Genomic DNA, 25,773 nt, shown 5'->3' on the forward strand with positions numbered 1-25,773 from the left:
ACCTGTCCTATCGTGTTTAGATTTGTATCCTCTGGTAATTCAGTGGCCTTCATAACCTGCTGATCTCTTTTCCTCTCCCTTTTGTTCCATGTAGAGAAAAGTGGTGAAGAAACTACCTCACTGGGAATGTCATCGTTACCAACTTCAGATGGATTTAACCATCCGGCCCGTCCTTCAGGACAGAGTCCTGAGATTGGTAATCCTGCGGGTCTCGCTCACTCTGTCTCTGCTTCAGTCTGCCCCATCAAGCCCAGTGACCCAGACAGCATCGCACCGAACGCTGTGAAGGCCTCAAAGGCTACCACTGAATTCCAGATTCCCTCTGAAAAGAAAGAGCCTCTTCCTCTACAGGATCTCTCTGGTCCTGCTTCTCCAGCAGACTGGAGTTTGGCTGTGCCCTGGCAGAATTCACCCGAGGAAGCCACCGTTGCAGATAATCTGGAGCCGTCTCCTGCTGAAAGAAGCACCCAGAGCCTCGACTCTCCCCTCCACCCAACACAGGAAGTGTCTGTCACAGCGACTAGGATGCAAGAACCACAGAGGTTTCTAGGTGAAAAGGGTTGGCATCCAGAATGTCAGACTCTGAGTGAGGTGAATGGCCTTCAGCAGCAGGAGGAACCAGAGGATGGACAGCATGAGGCTGAGCAACAGAACGTGCCACATGATCGAGAACATCTTTGTAACAAGGGGGACCTTGAGCTTCTTGGAGAGAGGCAACAGAATCAACCAAAAAGTGTGGATGTGGAAGCTGCAATGAAAGGAGACAGGCTGCAGCAGAATATGGACCTCCCAGGTGCACAGAGCAGTCTACCCTCAGGGTGCTCTCCCTGCTCCAGCTCAGAAACACTTATGGAAGTAGATGTAGTTGAACAGCCCCTACTGGCGGGCGGCCAGAATGCCAATGTCGAGAGTGTCAGTGCATCTGATCTCACCTTAGATAATCCCTTGATGGAAGTGGAAACATCAAAATGCAACCCTTCATCTGAAATCTTGAGTAGTTCCATTTCCTCTCAGAATTCACAGCTCCCAGAAAGTAATGTGGAAATGCCTGGGACAAATGCAGACACTGGGAATTGCTCCCCCGCTGTAAGTCTCTGTGGCGGTTGCCAGCCCTCTGTGGAGTCAGCAGGGGAATCTTGCTCCTCCATCACAGCAGCCTTGAAGGAACTTCAAGGACTTCTGGTCACTAGTAGTAAACCAGCGTCAGAAATTCCATCTGAAGAAGTTATCTGTCAATCAGAAACAGTAACTGAGGGCCAAACAAGTCTGGGGGTCCTTTCTGAAAGATGGATCCAGAGTGAACAGTGTTCACAGGTCTCCTTTCATCAGGCCACATCTGTTTCAGTAAAGACAGAAAAATTAGTAGACACTTCCGCTGGCACTGGAATGGAAGATATAGAAGATGTTAACTTCAGGGGTCCAGCTGATAGCCTAGTAACTGACTCGGAAGGTGTCCCCCGGCCAACAGAATCAGTAAATGAGAGTTCCGTCATTCTAGCCTCAGCTAAAACGTCTAATCAATTACACTGCACCTTAGGTGTAGAAATTTCACCAAAACTTCTCGCAGGTGAGGAGGATGCACTCAATCAGACTTCGGAGCAAACTAAGTCCTTGTCATCAGATGTCATATTGGTTAAAGATTTGGGTCAGGACACACAGAATCCAGTGACAGATGGGCCTGAGACCAGAGAAGATGTCTGTCCTGAAGCTGCAGGGCCACTTGTTGAATTTGAGCCACCTACCAGCTGTCCATCATCAGGCCCCTCCATCCTCCCACCATTGCTTTTTCCTGCTGCAGACATTGACCGGATTCTCCATGCCGGCTTTACTTTGCAGGAAGCTCTTGGGGCTTTGCAACAAGTTGGTGGAAATGCAGACCTTGCACTTCTTATTTTGCTAGCAAAGAACATTGTAGTTCCTACATAACCATGGAAAAGTGGGCTAGACCATACTCCATTCCCTTGAAAAAAAAAGCTATTATACACACATACACACACTCACCACATATACAGTATATGTACTAGTAGAAACCTGCAAGCAGAATGTTGAGCCAGATTTTTTTTAAAGATTTTTTTTCAGCCAAAGTAATTTATGATCTCTTGTCTGATGAATTTGTCTATTAGTTAAAATTTGGGCCTTTTTAAATGTAATGGCAGTATATGTATACAAAAGCTTTTTATTCTCATTAAGATGATGTATTCTGGAATAAAATTGATGGCTTTGTGTTTAGCATACCATTTTAGAATGAGAGTGAGTCTTTGAGAAGCAGAAGCCCTGAGAAATCCCACCACCCATGCAGCTAAGAGCAGCTCAAGTTCACACTTTGGCTGTGTCTGTACCACAGGCAAGGGATGGCTTGTTGGTTCCATTGTCAATTTACAAACTTTGGATCACATAGTTTGGGTGTTTGGAATTCTACCCAGTGCTCTGTGTATTATGACTCATCAGTTGTAACAGGAAAATTGAAGAATAATTGAATAATATTGCCTGGCGTGGTTTGTGGTTAGGATTTGACATTTTAAAAGGATGAATCAGGAGGGTTTAAAACTTGAGTTACTTTGTACATCATAGGCTGCTGCATGGATTGCCACCTTGGATGGGGTATTGTAGGGGAATTGACATTAGAGTGAAACATGGTGCTACCCAGATTAAAAAAACAAACCTGGAATTCCATTTGCAAATGTCTTGGTGATGTTTCAAGAACTGTGAGTGAAAAATAGTGACCTAAACACTGGAATTTACTCACGTGGGTTTGCTAGCATCTCACTGATCACACTTCAACCCTCAATGACAAATGATGATCTCAAGTCCAGTTAATGGGCTGATTGTCAGCATTGTATTTCCTTTCTAAATCCATCTTCTGGGAAGTTCTACTAAAGCTCAGTTTGAGCTGTGATCTGAGTGAACTAGTGAAGTGTGAACCGTGCCACTGGTTTGTCATGGTGCTTGGAATGTCCGTCTGTGGCGAGTGTGCTTCATGGCAATAGAAATAAATAGTAATGGCAGTTTCCGACTCAAGTGGCCTTTTACTAGATGGTTGGTAGTGTATTCCATCCCCTTCTTTTCTCAGGAGTTTCTTTCATTAAACAAGATTCATCACATTTGTGTTTACCATGTCAAGTCAGAGTGGGGCATAGTGTATAGAGGTATTTATTGTGGCCTTTTACTAGATGAGGACTAGCCCTTGGAAATCACTGTCCTGTGGGTCCCACTGTGCAATAATGCTACTGGAAAGACATCTGATCTTTTCTATACCTAGAAGGAATCTGAAATCTTGTTTTATTGAAAAGAATTTTGAGCATGATAATTCCCAATTCCGGTTACACTTTGCAACGTGTTTGAAACAACCTTTGAAATGGTGATTTGTGAACTTAGTGTTAAGTGATTTTGTCTAAAGTCTGACTCTCTTTAAAAGCTTATTCTTTACATCAAAATTCAAGTCATTTTAGCACAATCAAAATGGAGGCTCATATCTCAGGAGTTTTTGAAATTTTAATTTGGGGCTACTTCATACATTTCTCTTGTACCCTGTTCCACCTCCTCTTGGCTGTGCTGTTTGTGTGCGTGTTAGGAGACTTTAGTAACGTGATGGAACATCACCTAGATCCGTCACGATCCTCTGAAGTCAGGATTGTGACAAGTTGTAGTTAACTGTTTTCAAGAGGGCGCTCAAAACAACAGGCTAGCCAGATTGTCTTCAAAATGTCCTTTCAGACAATCATGTGCTGCAGACCCTCTCGCCCGCCCTACACCAAAGATGTACGATGCACTAGGAAACCGCTTGTAGGGTTTCTGTCCGCCACCTCCGAGAGCTGTGACTGTAATGAAGTAGTTAGTGCTGTGATTGGGGCAAAATCGGTGGCTGTGCAAAGGGTTCCTTATATTTGCTTTGTGGGTTTATAAATCTTTAGGGCCACAGAGTGGTGGGTGGGGTAGAACTTAGCAATGACAAGAAGGCCTATGTGAAGATGGGCCTTACACTGTTCTGTGAGCAGGTGGCATGCACCGCTCAGAGGCCTGGCCGCTGTCTTTTCACAGTGTGGGGGCTGGGGGGTCAGTCCCAAAGATGGAATATGGAAGATCAGTCCGGAAAAGGTTTCATTGCAGTAGCCTTTAAGTGTATGTGTATTTATGATTAGGCCTGTAGGTGTCCATGTATTTTTGTTAGGAATACTTTGAATGAATTTAACCCAAATATCCTTGTCCTTTTCCATCATTTATTTTCCAATGTATAATTGCTTTTTATTTTTAAGATCTTATTTCCTGCCCATCATTTTTTATGCAAGTTAGGTTGTTGATATTGTGCGGGTTTTGAGTCATTTGTAAGTTCAGAAGTTCTAGAGTGCGACACTAGTGAACCTTCACTGGCAGTTTTTATTCCAAGTGCAGAAATTAGAGATTAACTTCCCTAGGAATAATAAAATCATTGTGAAACCCCTTTGGTTGCCAGCAGAACTGGTAAGTGCCAGCCCGACCAGTAATGGGCCCCTTTGCTAGGCGGCTCCTTCACCATGACCAGTCGTGGACAATGGTCTGATTAGTGCTCACCTCCAGGGCTGGTCTGTTTGTTCACCAGAGAGGAGATGATTTTTATGGATAACTTCCGCATTTCTCCTGAAGCTGGTTTCTGTGTGTAAAAATGTGTTTGGTAACCAGACACCTATATCTACATTAACAGATTTTGCCCATTGAAGGTGATAGGAATGATTTCCACTTGTGCCTGGTTAGGCCCCCAGACGTCAGCCAGTAGCCTTCATCCCAGAGTTTGGGCTTTAGCCATAAGCACAAAGATTACCGATTGCTTGGCGAAGGGAACTGGATAGATGGTGAGTGTGTGTTAAGACTATTTTGCCTTGCAGCCTACCCCACGTGTTTCTCCTTAAAATACTTAGCCAGCAAGAGGGTTGCATAAAATGGAAAGATACATGAGGCTTCATGTCACTGATTTTATTAGAACCATTTCCAGTGGAATCTGCCTATTCTTAGCACTTCTGTCTCTAGTAAAAGCCATAAAAATGTTGGTTTAACCGCCAGCTCTAGTGTATATATATACATGTGTGCTTGACAAATATCCTACAGTTAACTTTACATAGATTAAAAAGCAAACAGTTTTCATATCTACAGATATATTCTTCACTTGTGGCTTTTACCCCCCTCTGTATATACAAACGGCCTTACAACTAAGTGGCCAGGAATTGCAGTGCTTTCTGATTTCCTTATCTTACCTGTTTGACACCTGCCCTGAGGGTAAACAGGATACTTGAACTGTTAAATATTCCAAAGTTGTTACCACTGGTAACATAGTAAGAGAAGCTGATTGGATGATGCCTTCTGCCATTCTCTAGCACAGATTCCAGAAAGCCACGTTTCTCCTTTGAATTTGGTGACTTCGTGTACTCTGTGGCTTTACTAGAGAAAAGTTTCCCATTCCCATCCTAGAAGATGACTGTTTCCTTTCGTGTTAGGAATTCCATAAAGTAAAATAGCTTTTCCTCTGAAAGAATTTAAAGTGCCAGTTCCTCTTAACAAAATAGATTCAGAACATGTCCTTGAGAACGGGAAATGTAAAACCATGGCTCAAGTTCTATTCCTCAGTGGGCCCTCAGTAGGTGTCACTAGGAGTTCATTGCATAAACTAAAGAACTTCAGGTGAACCTTCTCTTGTGCCTTGGTTTTTCCAAATAGCAGAGGCATTTGCTTTTGGTGGGAAATGAATAGTATGGGGGCTCCATTGAAAGTGGCCCTCCTGAAGATAGGGGGCACACATGGGGCAGCCTTGAGGCTCACCTTTAGTGTTCATTCAGAATGGTCCTGCACCAAGTCATTTGGTAGAACTAATTAAAGAGAGAAGGTATTCAGAAATCAGTTTATGCTGCAGGGATGGGGGAGGGTAGAAGTACAAGTAAATGGAAGATGACCTTGCATGCAGGGTAGAGACATGATGGAGATATGGGTGTGCTGTAGCATCCTCCCCGGCTCCCCCGAGCGTGGCTGCTCAGAACACTGACCATCAGGGCCAACAGGACTTAGAGGGTGCTGCCAGTCTTGCTGTTCTACAGCAGCTGAGTGCAATATGTGAAAATGAGGACCTAGAGCAGGATATGTAGCAAGCAAGGGTGTGGGACCGGTGATGGGCAGCATTTATAAGAGGATTCAAGGCTCTAGCAAACCTTTCTATGGGACAGCTCCATCAAAAGGACAGTCTTAAACCCATTATTTAAATGTCATCACATATGTTGTGATCCTGCGGCATACAGGGAGGATTTCTGGACTTTTAACTACTAGTGATTTGGGTTTCAGTGAGTTATGTATTAGTGATTGGTAACCTAAACCCTCTGGGGGTTCCAAGGTGAGAGGCTATAGCTGATACGTTTTAGGACACAATCTTACAGAATGAAATCTGCAGAGAATGGTTCAAGAGTGTAGAAGTTAGAAAATATTTTTTGCCTAAAACTAAGCAAACTACAAAAGACCTGGAATGGAGGCGTGGAATACAAAATTAGGATAATGCTTACAGAACTATATCCCTTTAAATATGTACCATACGGTTTTCATTAGCTGACTTGAGGAAGGGGCATGCTGGGATTTTTTTTCCCTGGGAAATACATGTCTGATGGGAAATGATGCTGTTTGCCAGGAGTTTGTTTTACTCACAACCTTGAATGAATGCATCTGTGGCTTAATGAAAGGCAGACCCTTACTAGTTTCCTACTGGAGGCAGCAGTTGGGTTTATTTCTAAATCCCTCTGGTCTGAGGTTACCTGATGCTGACCAGACGTTTTCCTTCCCTGAAGGCTCCACAGCTGAGTTAATGCCACCCATCTGTGACCTTGCCCTCTGCGTGATTGTATTTCCATTCTCTGTTCTTGTATCATCCTTTTGAGATCGTTCTGGTGATAAACTTGGAGCAATTCAGCATAGTAATTGCATTTGCTTTTTTCACTGTGCACCTCTGGTGGAAGTTAATTTCCTCATTTTAATTCTAAATCTCATCTTCATGGCAAGTTGGGCCAATGGCCTTTGCACTCAAGGTTCGTTTACCAGTTGTGTAGCCATATTTGGCAAATCTGAGCAAGTAGACATGGCTCTTTCCCCCCTTATTTGTTCTTGCTATTGCTCATGCTTTCCTGACTTTGCTTTACACTTTGAGACTACTGCATCTTAGAAGAACTGGGCTGATTGGCAAAATAGGCTTGCCAATAGCTCAGCCTCTCCCAGAATGCTTTGGTTTTGAGAGTTGGGAAACTCTGAGAACTTAAGGGAACCACACTCAGGAATCCCAAAGTTGGTTGCGTTGTGCCATTGGTTTAGGGGCTGGACCTAGGACCAGTCTGTAGCTGAGTGAATTAGATGCATTTGGGTTTGAGTTTGTGTCACGTAATGAAATGTAAGTCAGCCCTAAATAATCAAAACACTTTCTTTTCTTTTTTTTTTTAATAGGAACTTTCTGAAGAAAAGTGATGTGTAAAACATTTGATATTTAAACAATAAAGTTTTTATCATAAGACTCTTGTTTGATCAATTTCTTTTCAGTGGAGATGGTTAATTAATTTGTATCCCTGTCTCTATCTCCCTGCCCCTTTAAATAACTTCTTCCCAGGCTCTGTGACTTGCCATGTACCTGAAACCCAGAAGAAATGGGCATCTCCACGCCATTAAAGTCACTTGCAGATAAGCACTGCAGGAGGGTGGCTGTTGCTGTTCATAAGGTGTGCGTTGTGGCTCCACATAGGCAGTTGATGCAAAGTAATAGAAACAGCACTGGTGATGGGGAACTGTGGTTTAGGCTGGTCTCCAGAGCCAGGCTGTTTGGGTGTGAACTTGAGCTTTGCTACTTACTAGCTATGTGACTGGGTAAGTTACCTAACCTTTCGGTGCCTCGGTTTCCTCTTCTGTAAAATTGGGACAATTGGAGGTCACAGGGATTAAACAATACATATAAAGTCCTTAGGAAATTACTGGCACATTGTAAGTGCTCATTAGATATTAACTAGTATCCATTGCATCACGCGAGATTTGAGGATGCTAAGGGAGATTTTCAGAAGTCGGGCAACTCCAGCAGTGATGTGTGGGAAGGGAGGGCTCAATCACTATGGGCCCTCGGCTACCAGGGTTCTGCCCTTTTCAACAATGTGGCTTCCAAGATTACTTTGGATGTCAGCATGTAGCTGACGTACCAGGAGAAGGGAATGAGGGTTCATGGAAGTTTTTATAGCAGGCCTGGAAGGGGTGTTTATCACTTCTCTGCTGCATTTCACAGGCTGGAACTTTGTCGCATGGCCATGCCACACTGCCAGGGAGGCTGTGAGGCCTGATCGACCTGCGTGCCCGAGATGAGTACAGTATGGTGGTCAGCCAGCAGTCCCCTGCCTTCACCTCAGGCATGGAGAGCACCCCACACCCTACCTGAGCATGCCACAGACCTCTGTCTAGAATCTTCTGCGATGCCCTGTTCTCGCTTGTGGCTTTTTAAGGTCTGACAAACAACTGGAGGTACCTTAACTGCTCCTACCCGTATACAAGTGTTGGCGCAGGGACAGACAGCTGAAGTAGAAATACATAAAAGTACTAACTTATCAGCTTATACTGCATCCCTGCTCACAGCTGTTGGTATGGGAATGGGATTAAGCAAATTCATCAATCCTTATCTATGGCTTTTGTCCTTTAAAAACTTAGAGCTAGGGTGGGTTGGTTCCTCCTAGAAAATTCCTAAGGCCAGCATCATTTTTCCTGTTCTGCCTCAGGAATCTGAAGTGCCCTGAGCCCCAGATCCTCCACCCCCACCTGCTCCTCTCACCGTCTTCCCCGGAGAAGTAAAGGGCAGCTTCATCCTTCCGGTTGCTCACTCTCAAACCTTGACAACTTACATGCCCTGCATCCAATCTACCCTAAGCCCTGTTGGCTCCACTTCAAAGTCTATTCGAAATCTGATCCTTTCTAGAGCCCTGGTCCCAGGCAGGGGCACCTCAGCTGGATTATTGCAGGAGGCCTCCCTGCTCCTGCCCTTGTCTGCCTACTTTCCCTGAGAACAGCTGCCAGCGTGAGCTGGGACCCTTCAGTGAGTCCCATCCCAGAGTGAAAGCCACAGTCCTTACAGTGCCCCCCAGGCCGCTATTACTTCTGCCCTAACCTCCTGCTTCCCTCCCCCTGACCCTGCTTGACCTCACCATGCCCTCACCGAGCTCTCTATCTCAGGCCTTTTGTGTATTTGTCCCCTCGTCTGGAATGCTCTTTCCCAGGCACCTTCATGCTTTTTCTCTCGCTTCCTTCAGGTCTTGACTCAAATATCACCTCAGTAACGTCTTCTCTGGCTACTTTTTCTGAAATTGTAGCCACCCACTCTTCTTCCTGTGTCACTTCCCTTATTCATTTTCCTCAGCAGCGACCCCACTACCCAACACACTCTGCATGTCATTTCTGACCCAGTTTATTGTCTTCCTCCCCCATTAAAACACAAGGTCTATGAGGGTAGGGATTTACGTCTGTCCTTTTCACAGCTACATCCCCAGTGCCTGATGCCTAGTAGGGTTTTGAATGAATGAATCCATGAACACCATTACACTGCCTCCATTTCTCAGCTCAAAGGCCCTAAGGGTGACATAGCAGAACTGGGTTGTCGAGGTCAGTTTGCAGGTTTTAGGGATTCTAGACCAGGATGGCCGTTGAGTTTGAATCATGTAGGTTTTATTTTTCTTCTTTTAAATATAGTTTTTAATTGATTTCAGAGAAGGAAGAGGGAGAGATAGAAACATCAATGATGTGAGAGAATCATTGATTGGCACACTCCCTACTGGGGATCCAGCCCACAACCCGGGCATATGCCCTGACCAGGAATTGAACCAGTGACCTCTTGGTTCCTGGGTCAATGCTCAATCGGTGAGCTGTACCCCACTGGGCTAATGTAGGTTTTAAAAGACAGATGACATTCTGAGGTTAGTAAGCTTGCAGGCATCCATGTGAAGTAGTACTTTTTTATTATATCCAAATGTAAGACTAATTTGAAATATCGACGAACTGCACTTCTCTGCTAATGGTTGTACAGACTGGCCATAGTTCTTCATCCACTTTCTTCCTAAAATGGGCCCAAATCAAGTACAACGAGAAGCAACCTTCTGTCGGTCCCTGGTGGTGGTTTTTTCTGGCCTTTTAATTCTGTAGATGGCTAAAAAAATTTCTGCATCCCTTTGAGTTAAAAAATTCATCAGAGCCCTGACCGGTTTGGCTCAGTGGATAGAGCATTGGCCTGTGGACTCAAGGGTCCCGAGTTTGATTCCGGTCAAGGGCATGTACCTTAGTTGTGGGCACATACCCAGTGGGGAGTGTGCAGGAGGCAGCTGATCAATGTTTCTCTCTCATCGATGTTTCTGACTCTCTATCCCTCTCCCTTCCTCTCTGTGAAAAAATCAATAAAATATATATTTTTTAAAAATTCATCAGAAGATATTAATTCAATAAACATTGAGTCATGTGCCAGATTGCATGAGCCGAGCCAAGATGCCTATTCCCATTACAGCGGTCCCAAAGAGACACTACAGCAGTCTCTTTGAAGAACGATGACAAACAAAATGCTAGGTAATACTAAATTCTATGATGAAAATTGACTAGATTGGTATGATGGAAGGAACTAGAAACTATTTAATGTTGAGTAATCAATGAGAAGGTCTTCTGAGAAGCTAACCTTTAACATTTGAGTGCCAGGTGAGGATTTGAGGTGTTTTATGTTAGGCTGAGGGGCACAAAGAGGCCTAAAATTTCCATAATTTATAACCACAAAAGTTTTTATCTTGCCTATGTGACAGTCCAAGGCAAGTGTTCCTGATTGATGGGTAGCTCTCCTCCACGTAGTGATTCAGGGAACCAGGCTCTTTATATCTTGTAAGTCCGACATCCTCTTTGCTTCATCTTACCTGGTAGCTAGAAGAAACAGCATGGAGAAGCCCAGCCTAGAAGTGGGTCACATTATTTCTGTTCATGCCGTGCTGGGGAGAACTTGGTAGTAGAGTCTTGCCTACTGCTAAGGAGGCTGGGAAATGTAGTCCAGCACTGCCTGACTACAATGCCATCACTGTGGAGAGAGCAGATTTGGGTGAACAGCTAGAGGCCCTCTGCCATGCTGTGAAGACTATGCCAGCAAAGGCCCTCAGATGTGTGCACACTGGCGTGTTTGAGAAACAGAAGGTTGGTGGGGACTGGCACACACCAGCAGAAATTAGGACATGAGTCAAGGAGAGAGGCTGGATCAAATCAGCTATGGCCTTGGAGGCCAGAGAAAAGAGTATGGATGTCAGTCCAGATGCTATAACAGGAAGCTGTTGGAGGCTTTTAAGTCAGGAGGTTGGGTGATATCCCAATTTTCACCAACCCCATCTTGCTGACTGGACAGTAATGAGGAAGGGACTGATGTTCAACATTTTAAAATAAAATCACCTAGAGTCAGGCCCACGAGGCTCAGTGGTTGAGCGTCGACCTATGAACCAGGAGGTCAGGGTTTGATTCCAGGTCAGGGCACATGCTCAGGTTGCGGGCTCGATCCCCAGTGTGAGACCTGTAGGACGCAGCTGATCAATGATTCTCTCTCATCATTGATGTTTCTATCTCTTTTTCCCTCTCCTTTCCCTCTCTGAAACCAATAAATATTAAAAAATAAATAAAATCACCTAGATTAAAGCTGCCTTGTTTTGGTTTACTCAGTCCTAGAGCTGTAGATTGCACTTGCAGAACCACTGCTGTTACGTACAACCAGCCCCTCCTACCTCCCTCTCTCAGATGGGAATCAGCTTCACAAGCCTGTTGGACAGTAAATATAGGGTGTCCCCCAAAAAATGTATACACACATTTGAATAATTATAAAGGCAGTGTTTATGAAAATACATTTCAGCCCTAGCTGGTTTGGCTCAGTGGATAGAACATCAGCCTGCGGATTGAAAGGTCCTGGGTTCGATTCTGGTCAAGGACACATGCCTGGGTTGCAGGCTCGATCCCCAGTGGGGGGGCATGCAGGAGGCAGCCAATCAATGACTCTCATTGGTGTTTCTAATCTCTCTCCCTTCCTCTCTGAAATCAATAAAAAATATTTTTAAAAAATACATTTCATTTTCAAAACTGAGCTTTCAGCTGTTACAGTGTGTATACATTTTGGGGGGACACCCTATGCTTATTCCCCCCTTTGGGAACAAATATATTTGCCTTGAGTTGGGGGGAAAGAGAGGAATTAGTCCTTTAAACCATCCTGCACCTTTTTTTACAGTCCTGTCCAATGACCTTTTCAGGATGTGAGGATGAAGGTGCCAGAACTATTTTCTGTTTCCTCTCTGAGGCATAACACATCCTTGGGAAGAAGAGTAAAGGAGACGGTGGGCCAGGGCTATGGTCTCTCTAGGATCTTGCCTTTCTTCCCAGCTTCTTCCTTCATCGGATGGAGTTCAGCAGTCGGAGACTTAGGTGAGGACAAAATTAAATGAAGAAGGAGGAGGAGGAAGAGGAGAAGAGGAACAACAACAACAACGAAATCATTGTTCCTGTGTCACAGATTTGGAAACCAAGACAGTGATTTGCTCGAGGCCCTCGCATGAGTCAGCCAAAGCTTTTGATTCCGATGCCTCAGAGTCTCGTGCCCTTCACATGTGATCAGCCAAGGGTTGTGCAATAAATGACTGGGCTTCAATTTTGAGTGTAAATGACTCCCCATAACAGGATTGATAGGCGTCCTGTGGGTGGGTGTTTGCGTTTGAATTGCCTTGTTTTTGACAGGCAGGGATGGATTCCACATTTAAGTTCCAGGCATGGGACCTTTACCTGCACGTGAACACCCACACGGGCCCCCCCTCTCCCCTTTCCTGCAAAAAAGCCTTGTGAGATTAAGACTTTCTTCTCCCACCCACTCTCATACCCATGCAAACCTTAGGGATTTGATAGGCCGTGAGACTGGATGCTCCTCCTGCATGTTGTAAAAAGTTGATTGTGACCTTACCCAGTGTGCGACGATGAAAGCAATAGGGCAGAAATGCCATCACCTCACAGCACAAGCGATGAAAACTCCCACCGGTGGAAGCTGTCAAGTGCCCACGCAATATGGCAGGAAGGTGGCGCCCGGCAGAAGGTGCTGCCCAGAGAGGGCTTGCTGCTTCACAGTGGAATGACAAAGCCAGTTGGTTCCACTCTGGGTTAAATGGCTTCTCATGAGCTGGGGTTGCACCCAACAGGTTGGGGCGTGTAGGCACCCTAACGCGGGTGGAGTAGGAAGGGAGTGCACCACAGCTATTAGATTGGCCATTCAAGCCGCCTTTCCTCCTCCTCGCCACAAACACTTCAGACACCCGACTGTTTCTTTCCTCATTCAAAGTGATGTGTCCTCTGCTCTCCGCCTCTGCTCCACCTGTTCAGTAGCTGCAGCCTCCATCCCCACCTGTCATTCTGCCCCTGCCCACCTCCACGGAGGAGAGCTCTTTATTTTTTTAAACTCAGTACTAATGAGAAAATGCCCTGGGTTTAGAGATCTTACTTCCTTCCCTAAAGGGTTAGACCCGTGGTTGGCAAACTGCGGCTCTTTGGCCCCTTGAGTGTGGCTCTTCCTAAGCCGTAGGAGTACCCTAATTAAGTTAATAACAATGTACCTACCTATATAGTTTAAGTTTAAAAAATTTGGCTCTCAAAAGAAATTTCAATCGTTGTACTGTTGATATTTGGCTCTGTTGACTAATGAGTTTGCCGACCACTGGGTTAGACCAAAGGAGTCACCTCCTAGAATAATATGAAGAAATGAAAAGGGATCTTTAGCTCAGAAAAGGATACAAATGGTTTCTGGGCTCCACCATTTGCTGTCTGGTTTTAGGCAAATGAGCCCATCCCCCCATGTCATCTGTACGGGAATGCTGGGAGGATCCATGAGACAAATGTAAGGCACTTGGTTCAGTGTGTGGTACAAGTCAGCATCCAACAGGTCATCATTGTCACCATTCCCATGAGCAGCTCTCGCCCTGGGTCCTGAGGTGGTGACAGAATGTGGCGAGCCCAGTTTCTCAAGTAGTTAGTTCTCTTTCCTTTTCCTGACATACACTCGTCCCCTATTCAGTCACATCAAAACAAAACAAAACAAAATAAAACAACTACCATCTTGGGTGTCTCCTGGAGAAACTGAGGGGTGGGGAGGGATCTTGGGTGTGTATGGGGTGAGGCCCATCTAGGACAGGGATGGGGAATGTCTGAGGGTAGTAGGGTGTTTTGGAGGCGGGGAGGGGCAGCAAGGACCCGGCGCTGTATAAGGCCAGAGAAATCATCATGTTATAAATATCCAAATGGCCCTTGGCAGGAGAAAGGCTCCCCACCCATGACTAGAACAAGCTGTAGAATCAGTGTTTCAGGTAGGTGCCAGGGTGACTAAGTGTGGGAGGCGGCGGGAGGGGTGACCTCAGCAGAGAAGAGGAAAAACTGGGGAGCTGGAGTTGAGAAATGGGGTGTCTTAAGCATAAAAAGGGGAGTGATCATTTTGCAATTTATACATATCTTGAATCGTGTTGCATACCTGAAACATGTTATGTCAGCTATATCTAAATTTTTTGGAAGTGAAAAATAAGTATATATTGACATTTGAAAAAAGAATAAAAAGGAGAGACTAAAGGAATATATTTATTTGGGACCAAAGGAGTGAAGTGAGCCAGGTAGGAGAGTGGTGTGTGAGGGGGAGGGGAGCGGTGGGGGAGGGGGAGGGGAGCGGTGGGGGAGGGGGAGCAGTGCTGTGGGTTTCAGGCTGAGGGAGCTGGCGCCCTCAGGGAGTGTGGCCCTGAAGCAGTGGGATGGTGAGAGGAGGAAGGGCGCTGGGGCTGCAGGTGGAGTAGAGGGTGTTTGGGGGTGAGGAGGGGCACCAAGGACCTGACATGGCCTGAACGTATAGGGCTGAGCGTGAAGGTAAGGCACTGAGGACTGGAGGGCCAGGGTGGCCAGTGAGGGCCAGGGGGCTGGAGGCCGGGGGCAGGTCAAGGTGGGGGTGCTGGGGTCTCTAGGCTCCTCAGTGCCTGGGGCCTAGGTCTGTGCACTGGGGGGGTCTGGAGGTCCCAGCATGGCAGCCATCTCTGTGGCCCTGGCCAGCGAGTTCAGTGGTTAGAGCACCAGCCTGGGCTTGGAAGGGTTCAATTCCCAGTCAAGGGCAGGTACCTGGGTTGCAGGTGGGTCCCTGCCCCAGTCCCCCAGTTGGGGGCGCCAGCAGGAGGCCACCCTTGATGTGTCTCTCCCTGTGGGACTGATGTCTCCCTCCCTCCCTCCCACTCTTCCTAAAAATCAGCGGGAAAAATATCCTTGGCTGAGGATTAAAAAAAACAATCAACCAATGAATGCATAAATAAGTGGGACAACAAATAGATGTTTCTCTTTCTCTAAAATCAATTAATCAATAAATAAAAATGTAAAAAAAAAATTAGAAGAAAAGGAAGGGGAGAGTATTGGGGGGGTCTGCGGGCTGAGTTTTCAGATGACGGGGCGGATAATGTGAGGGTCTCCGGGGTCCCCAGGGTCTCTGAGCTGATGGGAGTCTCCGGGTCCCGGGTCAGTGGACTGAGTGGAGTGTCGGGGTGTCGGGCCCCCGGGGTCAGAGGACTGAGTGGGGTGTCGGGGTGTTGGGTCCCCGGGGTCAGTGGACTGAGTGGGGTGTCGGGGTGTCGGGTCCCCGGATCTGCGCGCTGATGGCAGTCTCCGAGGTCAGCGGACTGAGTGGGGTGTCGGGTCCCCGGGGTCAGCGGACTGAGTGGGGTGTCGGGGTGTTGGGTCCCCGGGGTCAGTGGACTGAGTGGGGTGTCGGGGTGTCGGGTCCCCGGATCTGCGCGCTGATGGCAGTCTCCGGGGTCAGTGGACTGAGTGGGGTGTCGGGGTGTCGGGTCCCCAGGGTCTCTGAGCTGATGGGAGCCTCCGGGCCCCCGGGTCCCCGGCCCCGGACGCGCCCGCCCCCAGGCGCCGCCCCGCTGACATCAGTTCCGCCGCCGCCCGCGGCCTCCTTCCCGCCGGCGCTCGGAGCCCGGGCCGCGGAGCGAGGGGCCGGGAGGCGAGGCCGGGCGGGCGCCGGGCCCGCGGCCGGCACGACGGAGCCCCCGCACGGCCGGCCGCAGCGGTTGGCGGCGGCCCCGGGCCCGCGGCGCGGGAAGCGGCGGCGGCGGGGCGGCGGCGGCGGCGCCATGGAGCCGCGGGAGGTGAAGGACCGGATCCTGGAGAACATCTCGCTGTCGGTGAAGAAGGTGAGCGCGGCCCGGCGCCCGGCCGAGCCGTCCGCCCCGCCTCCCCGGGCCGCTCCCGGCCGGGTCCCCCGCTCGCCCCGTCCGGCCCCCGCCCTGCCCGCCGCCCGCCCGGCCGCCGCGGGGCGCGGGGCGCTCACGTGAGCGCGGCCTCGGGCTATTTTTAAAGATCGGAGTCGAGCTCAGCATCCTCCGCGCTGCCCCCGCCGCCCCGGGCCCCCGCCCCTTCGGGGTCCGGGACCCAGGACCCGCCGCGCCCCCCTCGGGCCGCGGCGAAGTCCTGGGGGACCCCGCGCAGCGTCGCCGCATCCCTGCACCCGGCCTCCCCCCGCCTCGCACGGCCAGGGCTCGGCGGCCCGGGCTCCCGGCTCCCGGGCATCGCCTCCGGTCCCGGGAAGTGTCCCGATCACCCGGCAGTTTGAGGGGCTTCTCGGAGCCTGCGCACCTGGGGGTGCCCTTTTCGGACCCCCAGGACCTAGCCACACCGCGGACACCGCGCTGCGTGGGGCTCCCAGCCGCTGAGACCGTGGTCCCATTTCCAGGTGGAAAGAACACATTCCCTATCGCGGGGCGTGCGGCTGTCAGCGGGGAGTCAGCTTCTTGGAAAGGGTCGCGTCTAGAAGGTAGAATGCAAGTCGGTAAAACCAGGCTAGACCTGACGAGCATTTCAGGATGTCGCTGGATTTTGTTTTTCGACTTGAATTCCTCGATCACCCGTCTCAGTCTCAGAAACTGGAGGGGGGGGGGGGGTGCGGTGACTTGGGGTGGAGGGCCCCTCCGAGGATTTTGTCACTCCAACAAACCAAATGAAGAAAGTTAATTGAATCAACGGTTATATTTAAATCGCTTTTCCCCATTTAAATGCCTCGAAAGTAGCACCATAAGCAAGCAATTTTACCTTTCGTAGAGGTCCGCGTGGCTTAAAAAGAAGATTCGAAATGCTCTTACTAAGATATCCCTCTAAAAAGCACAACTAAAGTTACATTGCAGGCATCCAACCAAAGTTTTATTTATTTCACCCCCCCCCCCCCCCCCACGCTTTGCTAAGGCGATTGGGGTGTAGGTTTTGCCTACCCAAGGAATGCAGAATGAGCCAAGACTCTGTTAAAACGCAATACGTCTTTCGCAATGGAAGGGAAGGATTGCTGACTTTACTAATCTGATCTGGGGTGGTTACGGCCTCAGGTAGGCCAGGCCTTGTATCTTTGGGTTTCCAACTGACACGCCAGAAAAGCCTGGGGTATCAAGGCGGTGGACAGGGACACTTTGTCATCAGTGTAAACATGGACATTTTTGAAGGCAGAGACACGCTCCGTAAATCAGAGTGAATTGTGAAGGAGTTGTCAAAGTTCTTATCATTGTATGGGTTTGGACAGGCACGGTTTTTAAAATATATATATTTTATTGATTTTTTACAGGGAAGGGAGAGGGAATAGAGAGTTAGAAACATCGATGAGAGAGAAACATTGATCAGCTGCCTCTCGCATACCCCCCACTGGGGATGTGCCCGCAACCAAGGTACATGCCCTTGACCGGAATCGAACCTGGGACCCTTCAGTCCGCAAGCCGACCCTCCATCCACTGAGCCAAACCAGTCAGGGCTGGACAGGCACGTTTTTATTGAGCTGTAATGAACGCCAGACGATGCGAGTCGCACACTAGAAACCCGGAAACCCATCCCTGGGTGCGTCACCAGGGAAGGCCTGACTGACGGACATCGTGGCATCGGGCATGGATTCTGGAGTCTAGCTGCCTGGGTTGAACCCCTGCCCTGCCCGTTAATAACCCTGTAATCTTGGGTAGGTTCCTCCGCCTCTCCACACCTCGGTTTGTCCACCTGTAAAGCAGGGATAAAATCAGGGTTGTTTTGGAGAGTTAAGGAGAGTATGTAGAGTGTGCTTGACCCGGTCTCAATAAGTAAGTTGTCTTCGTCTGTTTGGGCGGCTATAAAACAACACGCACTTATTGGTCACAGTTCCCCTCCTCCGGGCGCAGACCACTGCTCTCTCCCTGTGTCCTCACAGCGGGGAGGGGTGTGGGGACTCTCCGGGGTTTCTTTGGTGAGGTTGCCACCCTCATGACCTAGCACCTCCCAAAGGCCCAACTCCTAATCCCACCCCATTGGGGGTCAGGATTTCAGCCTCTGAACCTGGGGGACACATGTTCAGTCTGTAGCTAAGTGGTCGTTGTTTCTGTTTGTTTGTCATGGAGTTAATTCCTTACTTTTATAAGATCTGAAGACGGCGAAGTGCCTCGCCACCTAAAGGTTGTTGTACAACAACCCTCTGGACTTGTCGCCTACTTCCTTTGTGTGCTGTGTCTCAGAGAACTGTTTTATGATTCTTGCACCATGAGGTGCATTTGGTTTCCTGAGGATCTGCTTCTCATAGGAATCGGTTGGTTCGGTTGCAGCAGGAGGCGGTGCGGGCTGCGGTCTTGGGGGCAGATCTGCCCAGGAACACCAGTGTCACTTAAACTTGTTATCCAGCCCGTGAGAGGGGCTCCACCTTTTTCTTCCACCCACCACTAGTAAAATGGTGGATGGATCCTTGTTGCATAAGGAAAATGAGATGTGGCCCTGCTGCTGTGGCTCAGTCTGCAGCATAAGTGGTTGTCAATCTATGAATCAGGAGGTCACAGTTAGATTCCTGGTCGGGGCACATGCCCAGGTTGTGGGTTCCATCCCCAGTGTGGGGTGTGCAGGAGGCAGCTGATCAATGATTCTCTTTCATCATTGATGTTTCTATCTCTTTCTCCCTCTCTCTTCCTCTCTGAAATCAATAAAAATATATAGTTGTTAAAAAATTTTTTAAAAGAAAAGAAAATGAGATGTGTATTCCTGCAAAAAATTTTTAAGGATCCATTGTGTATAACTGTGTTGGGAGAGGGTAGTTTAGAACTTTTTATTGAAGTAGAATATACCTATACTCCTATATACCTGGGTGAGTTCTCACAGAGTGGAAACATTCACATATGCAGCACCTAGATCAAGAAACAGAACATAGCCGTCATCCCAGAAGCCCCCCTCTCCGGTTCCAGGTTCCCCTCCCAGCTGCTTCACCCCCAAGTGTATACAACCCCTCTCCCCAAGCACTGTTGTCGAGTTCAGCTGTCTTCCCACCTGGATTCTGTGATGGTGAACACGCACTGTGACACCACAGAGGTGAGGCAGCTGTTACCACCGGGATCCAAGGGGACCTGTGTTCTCGGAGGCAGGGTTCCCGGGGGATAAAAGAGAGAGAAGAGTTAAATAGGGAGCGCAGGTCAATGAAAATGGTCACAGTGAAAGCAAGTTCCACGTGTTCTCAAAAGAAACATCCCAGGCGCGGATAATAGAGCTTGTGGTTCATAGTTCAAGAGAAACATCCAAATCAAAGGCCTTTTGCATCAGCGTGTGGTGCTAATAGCATCCCCTCCAGGGGGGAAGCATGCTTTGCTGTGGTGTTGAGGACCGTGCTGCTGATGCACGTGCCGTGTGAGCAAAGGCTTTGTGCTGTGAGCGGCAGCCTCTGTCCCCCTCCTCCCCCCGACAGTCTGTACATTGGTTGGAGGGAGAATTTCAAAAATCACTAGGGCAAGGAGAAGACTCAGAGGAGGAGGACTTAACTGAGTCTTGACAAATGGGTGGAATTCAGAGAAAGAGGAAGCTGGCATTCACGATAGAAGGAGCAGCCTAAGTATCCCCAAGGAAGTGGGGGTGTCCGGTGGACTTCTAAGGACAGCGAGGAGACGGACGCATGAGCGCAAACAGGGCCTAAATAAAATTCAGCCGCCATCTTTACCTGTGTGAACTCCGCACGTACTCTCATGCAGTTTTCAGGAAAACTCTTTTTTTAAAAATGTTTTTAATGAGTTTAGAGAGGGGGGGGCGGGGAGAAACATCAATGTGAGAGTGAAACATTGATCGGTTTCCTTCCCTCTGCGCCCTGACTGGAGACCAAACCCACAACCCGGGCACATGCCCTGACCGGGAATTGAACTGGTGACTTTTCAGGGCACAGGACAACGCTCAGCCAACTGAGCCACACCAGCTGGGCAGGCAGAGTCGTAACACTACACTTTCCTATTTTTTGCAAGCTCAGGGTCTGTCAAACTTCCTAAAAGCCCAGATGGTAAATATTTTCAGCACATACGATCGTTGGCCCAACTACTCAGGTCTGCCCTGGTAGGAAAAAAAAAAAAAAAGGCAGCCTCAGAGAGCCCAATCATGTCTGCATTCCAGAAAACCTTCGCTACAGCTCCAGGCAGCAGCTGGAGTGGGCAGGCTGTCCTTTGTATGTGCCCATGTGTGTTCACATGGAGAAGTCCTCGCGGGGGTAGGTTAGGGGTCCCGTTCGGAGACATTGGTGCGACCGGTCCAGTTAACCAAACCTCTGTTGTAACTGTGTGTGAGCACCTTTTGTGAGGCTTGTGGAGTGAATGTGGACACTTGTCAATCCCATCATATGTCCGTGTATTCAGGTTTTCAAACATACATATACATACATTCAAACATGATCACTTCCGTCTGTCCCCACTGTCCTGGGCCCTAGGAGGGAGGGTAGTAGCGAGCGAGGCAGATAAGATCCCTGGCCTCATGGAGTGGATATTGCAGGAGGAGGAGAAATGAGTAGACAAACCTCTACAAAGATGGTTTCAGCCTGGCCGGCGTGGTTCGGTGGTTGAGCATCAACCTATGAACCAGGAGGTCACCGTTCTATTCCCGTCAGGGCACATGTCAGGTTGCAGGCTCCATGCGGGGCATGTGGGAGGCAGCCGGTCAATGATTCTCTCTCCTCATTGATTTTTTTCTCTCTCCCTCCCCCATCCTCTCTGAAATCATAAAAAAAAATATTTTTAAAAAATGATGGTTTCAGACCGCGACAAGGCTTTAGCAGGAGAATGTGATCAGTAATTGGCCAGGGGGTTTGCTGTGGATGAGGTGTCAGTAAGACCTGCCTAAGGAGGTGACATTGCATCCAGCAAGGGGCACTGCCTAGGACTACAGAGTGAGCGGCTGTTTTAAAAAGCACCCGAAGAGCTCGGAAGTGATGAAAGGAAAAGTAAGCGACCCCTGTCCTCCGTCTCCTCAGCCCCAGGTCTGCTCCCCTTGAACAGGGTAAAGACATGAATTTTGATAAAGTCACGCCCTTCACGGAATGTTGCTGGGCTGTGGCAACCGTCCCTCGCCCAGGGCAACCAGTGTCCCGCCCACCTCAGCTTGACTGCCCCACCCGCCCAGAGCAGGTTGTTTCTGACCAGGCACAGCCTTCGTGGGCAAGGGGTCTCCCAGTCGGGTCAGCGGGTGAATGAGCAGCAGCTCTCCCATCTAGCCTGTCAGTGCAGTGTGGGGGGTGGGCTTTCCCCGTTCCCATTTTTCCACTCCTTCAGACGCTTAGATCTGCCAGAAATGAACAGTTAGTCAGCACAGCTCATTCCTAGACCAGGCCTGGTAGTCAGATAAATGTGGGAATTATATTGACCATTTGGTTTCAATCAATAGTTTTGTGCTCTCTGGTTTCATGGAAAAACTCTTAAGAGTTTTAAGAATCTTAAAAAAGTCACTTGGGCAAAGCTCTAAAGAAAAGAATATCCACACACGCATTTTATAAACTGAAGGCGAAGGGTTGGGCTGCTCCTCCTCGCTTCCTCTTTCCCTGCCTGCGTCCTGGCATTGGCAGCAGCTACTTCTCTGCGCCTCTCCTCTCGCTGACAGAGGCTGTCTAGTGAGGGATGTGAGGGGCCAGAGACCCCCAACCAGGCGGCACGGGCGTGTGCACCTGACCCCATGGTGACCCCACCCAGGCCTGGTGTTAGATACCAGGGGAGAAGTGTGAACGGCCCTGCTCATTCCATTTTAAGATGGTTCTCCTTTTACAAAATGCTTCTCTAACGTTAGGTTTCTGTTTGAAGCCTTGTGACTGTGGTCCTCCCTCTTCTTCCTTCCTTTCTTTCTTTCTAATATATTTTTATTGATTTCAGAGAGGAAGGGAGAGGGAGAGATAGAAACATCAATGGTGAGAGAGAATCATTGATCGGCTGCCTCCTGCATGCCTCTACTGGGGATTGAGCCCACAACATGGGCATGTACCCTTGACCAGAATCGAACCCAGGACCCTTTAGTCTGCAGGCCGACGCTATACCCACTGAGCCAGATAGGCTAGGGCAGTCCTCCCTCTTTCCCTGTTGCCTGGCTCTAGCGTGAGGCCCATCCAGATGATTGGAGGCCTGGCAGAAACTCACCTGCACTTGGGGTTGGACATAGACAGGTGGCCCCTGTCAGTCGGGGTGGGCTACAGCTGTCTCTCTGTAGTCACAGTTACCACTCGGAGTTTCAGGTGGAGCAGTGGCGAGTCCCACAGCCCCCCCCCCCCGCCCCCCCAAAAAACCCAAACTCATCCAGGTGGAGCCTATCCTATATAATAAAAGCCTAATATGCTAAGTGTCTGGTTGACCTGTCAGCTGTTCAACCAATCAAAGTGTAATATGCTAATGATATGCTGATGCCGCTCAACTGCTTGCTATGACATGCACTGACCACCAGGGGCAGACCCTCCAACCGGTAGGTTAGCTTGCTGCTGGGGTCTGGCCAATTGGGACTGAGCAACGCCCTGGAGATCCTCCTGGGATCCCTCCCCGGCTGGCCAACCTCCCGTGTCCCTCCCCGGCCCACATTGTGCACCGGTGTGGTCCCTTGGCCTGGCCTGTGCCCTCTCACAATCCGAGGCCCCTCGGGGGATGTTGGAGAGCTGGTTTCGGCCCTGTCCCACAGGCCAGGCTGAGGGACCCCACTGGTGCACGAATTCATGCACGAATTCATGCACCGGGCCTCTAGTTATGAAAATAAATTCCCAGCAAAATTGAAAATTTGTTGCTGGTGGACAAAAATGTTAGGCCTGGAAACTAATGTTGAGTAAGGGGTGGAGTGGCGAAGTCATGTTTTTATGTGGAAAGAAAGGAGCTGGTATGGGGAGTGAGCACTGTGGGAAGAAGGAGGTTGGCATTTGTAGTCACTGTGGGCTCCTGGGTGGGTCATTCCTCCCCCTCGAGTCTTTGGTGCTCATCTCAGGCATGAGGACGTTCCAGCTTGGCAGTAGAATGGTGCCATTGAAGCTGGCGGTGCCCTTACGTCTGAGGAAGGCAGTGGGTCTCTGCTCCCTTTGGATAAAAAGCTCTCCTGGTGGCCTTACTGCTGCCAAAGCCGGTGTCTCGCTTGGGACCTGGAGCCCCAAGTACAAGGTGGAGTGACCACCGCTGGGCCCAGGACTCTCATCCTTGGTTTGGGTGGACTTTCCTTCCCAGCCCCATTCTCCTCCTCCTGCTGCACTGCTGGTGCGAGGGACCTAGAACGTCCTAGAACTGTGTGAGTGGAGAGTAAGGACAGGTTCTGGGTGAGTCCATTTGGCTGGAGCCGAAAGGCCAGGTCATCGATCTCTCGGTTGTTATAACTGCCTGGGGTCCTGGGAGCCTCCTCTCTCTCCCTAGCAAAGTGGCTGGCCCGGCCACACGGACATTCTCCCCCGTGTGCTGTCTTTGTAATTTATCTTTTTCCCCTGTTGCTTTGAAGTGTTGACAGCATTGTAGAAATACACAAGGAAGAAAGTGTTCGTTTCCTATAATCTCCCTTCCTCTCTGGGTCATTGTCGTCGGATCTAAGAGATTCTCAGAAACCCAGGAATGTTTCAGAACAAGGAAGAGATTATTGTAGAGTTGAAATCCACAAAAAACTCAAATCTTAATTTTTGTAAGTTGTCAACCTCCATTTACACTTTCACCCTAAGTTCTTTATTTTTGGTCTTAAACTACGGAGGCATGAAATGTCCAAACACACTGAGAGGGGCGGGGAGGGGGCGGTAAGAATGCCAGAGCATCCTTCACTTTAACTTGCTGCTTATGCACCTGCTGCTCACACCCATTTCCTCCATCAGGCTCACAGTACACGTACCGGATGAATCATGATCCCTGTTTAATACTGAGGGAGAGGAGCTTCGGAGCAATAACCTGCCCAAGACCATAGCTTCATGAGGGGCAGAGCTGGGCTTGAACCATGGTTCTGGCTCATCCCTTTCCGTTTCTCTGACCCTTTTCCATCTCCATAACGTTTGTCTTGAAATTATAACCGTAGGCCAGCCTTGTAGGGAGTCCTCCATATTCACTGAACAGATATTTTGTTGAGTGATTATGCTGTGCTGAGCTCTCTTCTAGTCCCAGGAATCAACAGCAAACAGAACCCACCACGTCCCTGCGCCCTTGGCGGCTTACTCTCTGGAAGGAGATACTGACCTTAAACAGATCACAATGTCTTAGGCGTAAACCCAGGCCCTCCTCGTGTCCTGTAACCACCATGATGGCCTGGTAACCCGTGGCGTTTTCCTTGTGCTTCCTAACTCTGTGTTTACATTTTCAACCTCTGAAGTCTCGGACTGCGTTGCACAGGCCAGGGTCCCCATGTCCATGGGGCAGCTCTGACCACTCCCGTCTGATCTTGTGATTTAGACAGAGACTGGTGGCCATTTTCCTGAGCAGCAGAGTGGTTGCTGGGTGGGGAAGCACGCATACGATCATGCAGTAGATGCAGCAGGGGAAGGGGGAAGTGAAAGATGAACACAGAACCAGTGAAGGCTCCAGGCTTCGAAAGATGATTAAAATGAGGCTTTGGGAACCCCCGCCCCCCCAAAAAAATGCCAAGGGTACACTGAACGTGGAGCGCTCAGAAAGCCTCGCAGAGTTTCTGCCAGCCCCTGCTTCCACCCCAGCGGCAAAAGCATGGGGTAGGACCGGAATAGAGCCGTGCATGCGTGTGCTTTCAGGCCTTGGGTTGGCCTCTGGCCCCTGGTGTTTGCCTCTTGGCAGAGCCTCCTGCCATTCCCTCCCCACTCTGAAGGGAGTCCTGCTTCCTCCACAAGAGGTCAAGGCCCTTGCGGAGTTCAGAGGCAGAGCAATCCTAGAACCTGGGGCTGGGCACGCCCCTTCCGGGAAGGAGAAGCACTTGTCTGCTTTTGGATTCCACATTCTGTCAAAGGACCCGAGAGATCGGTGCCCAGCCAGCCAGCCCCCTTCTGCTGTCACTGTTCCGGCGCCCAGAGGGAGCTTAGAGAACGAAATCCAAAGTACCTGCTTTTCTCGGCCTTTCCCCTGCATGTCTTCCAACAGAACTGCCAATAAAAGAGGGCCCGCCAGCTCCCCAGCCAAAGGCTCATGCTCGGTGACCCGGGAGACGGGAAAGAAAGCTGGACACGGGGGTATGAGTGGCGAAGGAATGGTTAAGAAGCATTGATTTCACCCGACTTGCTTAAAGCACAAAACGGGCCCATGGTAAACAACAGCACATGCTTCGTGACCACCCACGTGTCGGGGTGCCAGCCAGCCCCAGGATGTCGCCCAGCCTGGGCACGAGTCCATCCTGGGCAGGGGCATTGGCCGAAGGGCAGTGTTTTTCATGACCAGGACCTCTGATTGGCTCTCATGCAGGGGTGGTTTCTGAGATTTCTAGTTCTATAATCTACTGTCATTGATTGTCTCTGGGCATGAAATATCTTCCAGACTAATGTGGGGTGGGATCTCAGGGATTATAGAA

The 25,773-nt window shown here is 49.2% G+C and overlaps 2 protein-coding genes across 9 annotated transcripts in view; both read left to right on the forward strand.

Moving 5' to 3' along the window:
* DDI2 (DNA damage inducible 1 homolog 2) overlaps window positions 1-7,505 on the forward strand; it is a 44,470-nt gene extending 36,965 nt beyond the window's left edge. For 3 of the 5 annotated variants that reach the window (XM_070404155.1, XM_070404157.1, XM_070404156.1), the window contains one exon: window positions 95-7,505. In XM_070404155.1, coding sequence (XP_070260256.1) covers window positions 95-1,926 — 1,832 coding nt within the window. In that variant the 3' untranslated portion in view covers window positions 1,927-7,505. The remainder of the gene's footprint in view (window positions 1-94) is intronic. The other 2 variants (XM_070404158.1, XM_070404159.1) reach the window with 2 other exon arrangements.
* An 8,486-nt stretch (window positions 7,506-15,991) lies between these two features.
* PLEKHM2 (pleckstrin homology and RUN domain containing M2) overlaps window positions 15,992-25,773 on the forward strand; it is a 34,635-nt gene continuing 24,853 nt past the window's right edge. The window contains exon 1 of one of the 4 annotated variants that reach the window (XM_070404160.1): window positions 15,992-16,220. In XM_070404160.1, the coding sequence (XP_070260261.1) occupies window positions 16,161-16,220 (60 nt within the window). In that variant the 5' untranslated portion in view covers window positions 15,992-16,160. The remainder of the gene's footprint in view (window positions 16,221-25,773) is intronic. The other 3 variants (XR_011470196.1, XM_070404162.1, XM_070404161.1) reach the window with 3 other exon arrangements.

The sequence above is a fragment of the Myotis yumanensis genome, unplaced genomic scaffold (assembly GCF_028538775.1).
Source record: "Myotis yumanensis isolate MYYU_CA2020_CCGP unplaced genomic scaffold, mMyoYum1.0.hap1 SCAF_2, whole genome shotgun sequence".
Taxonomy (NCBI): domain Eukaryota; kingdom Metazoa; phylum Chordata; class Mammalia; order Chiroptera; family Vespertilionidae; genus Myotis; species Myotis yumanensis.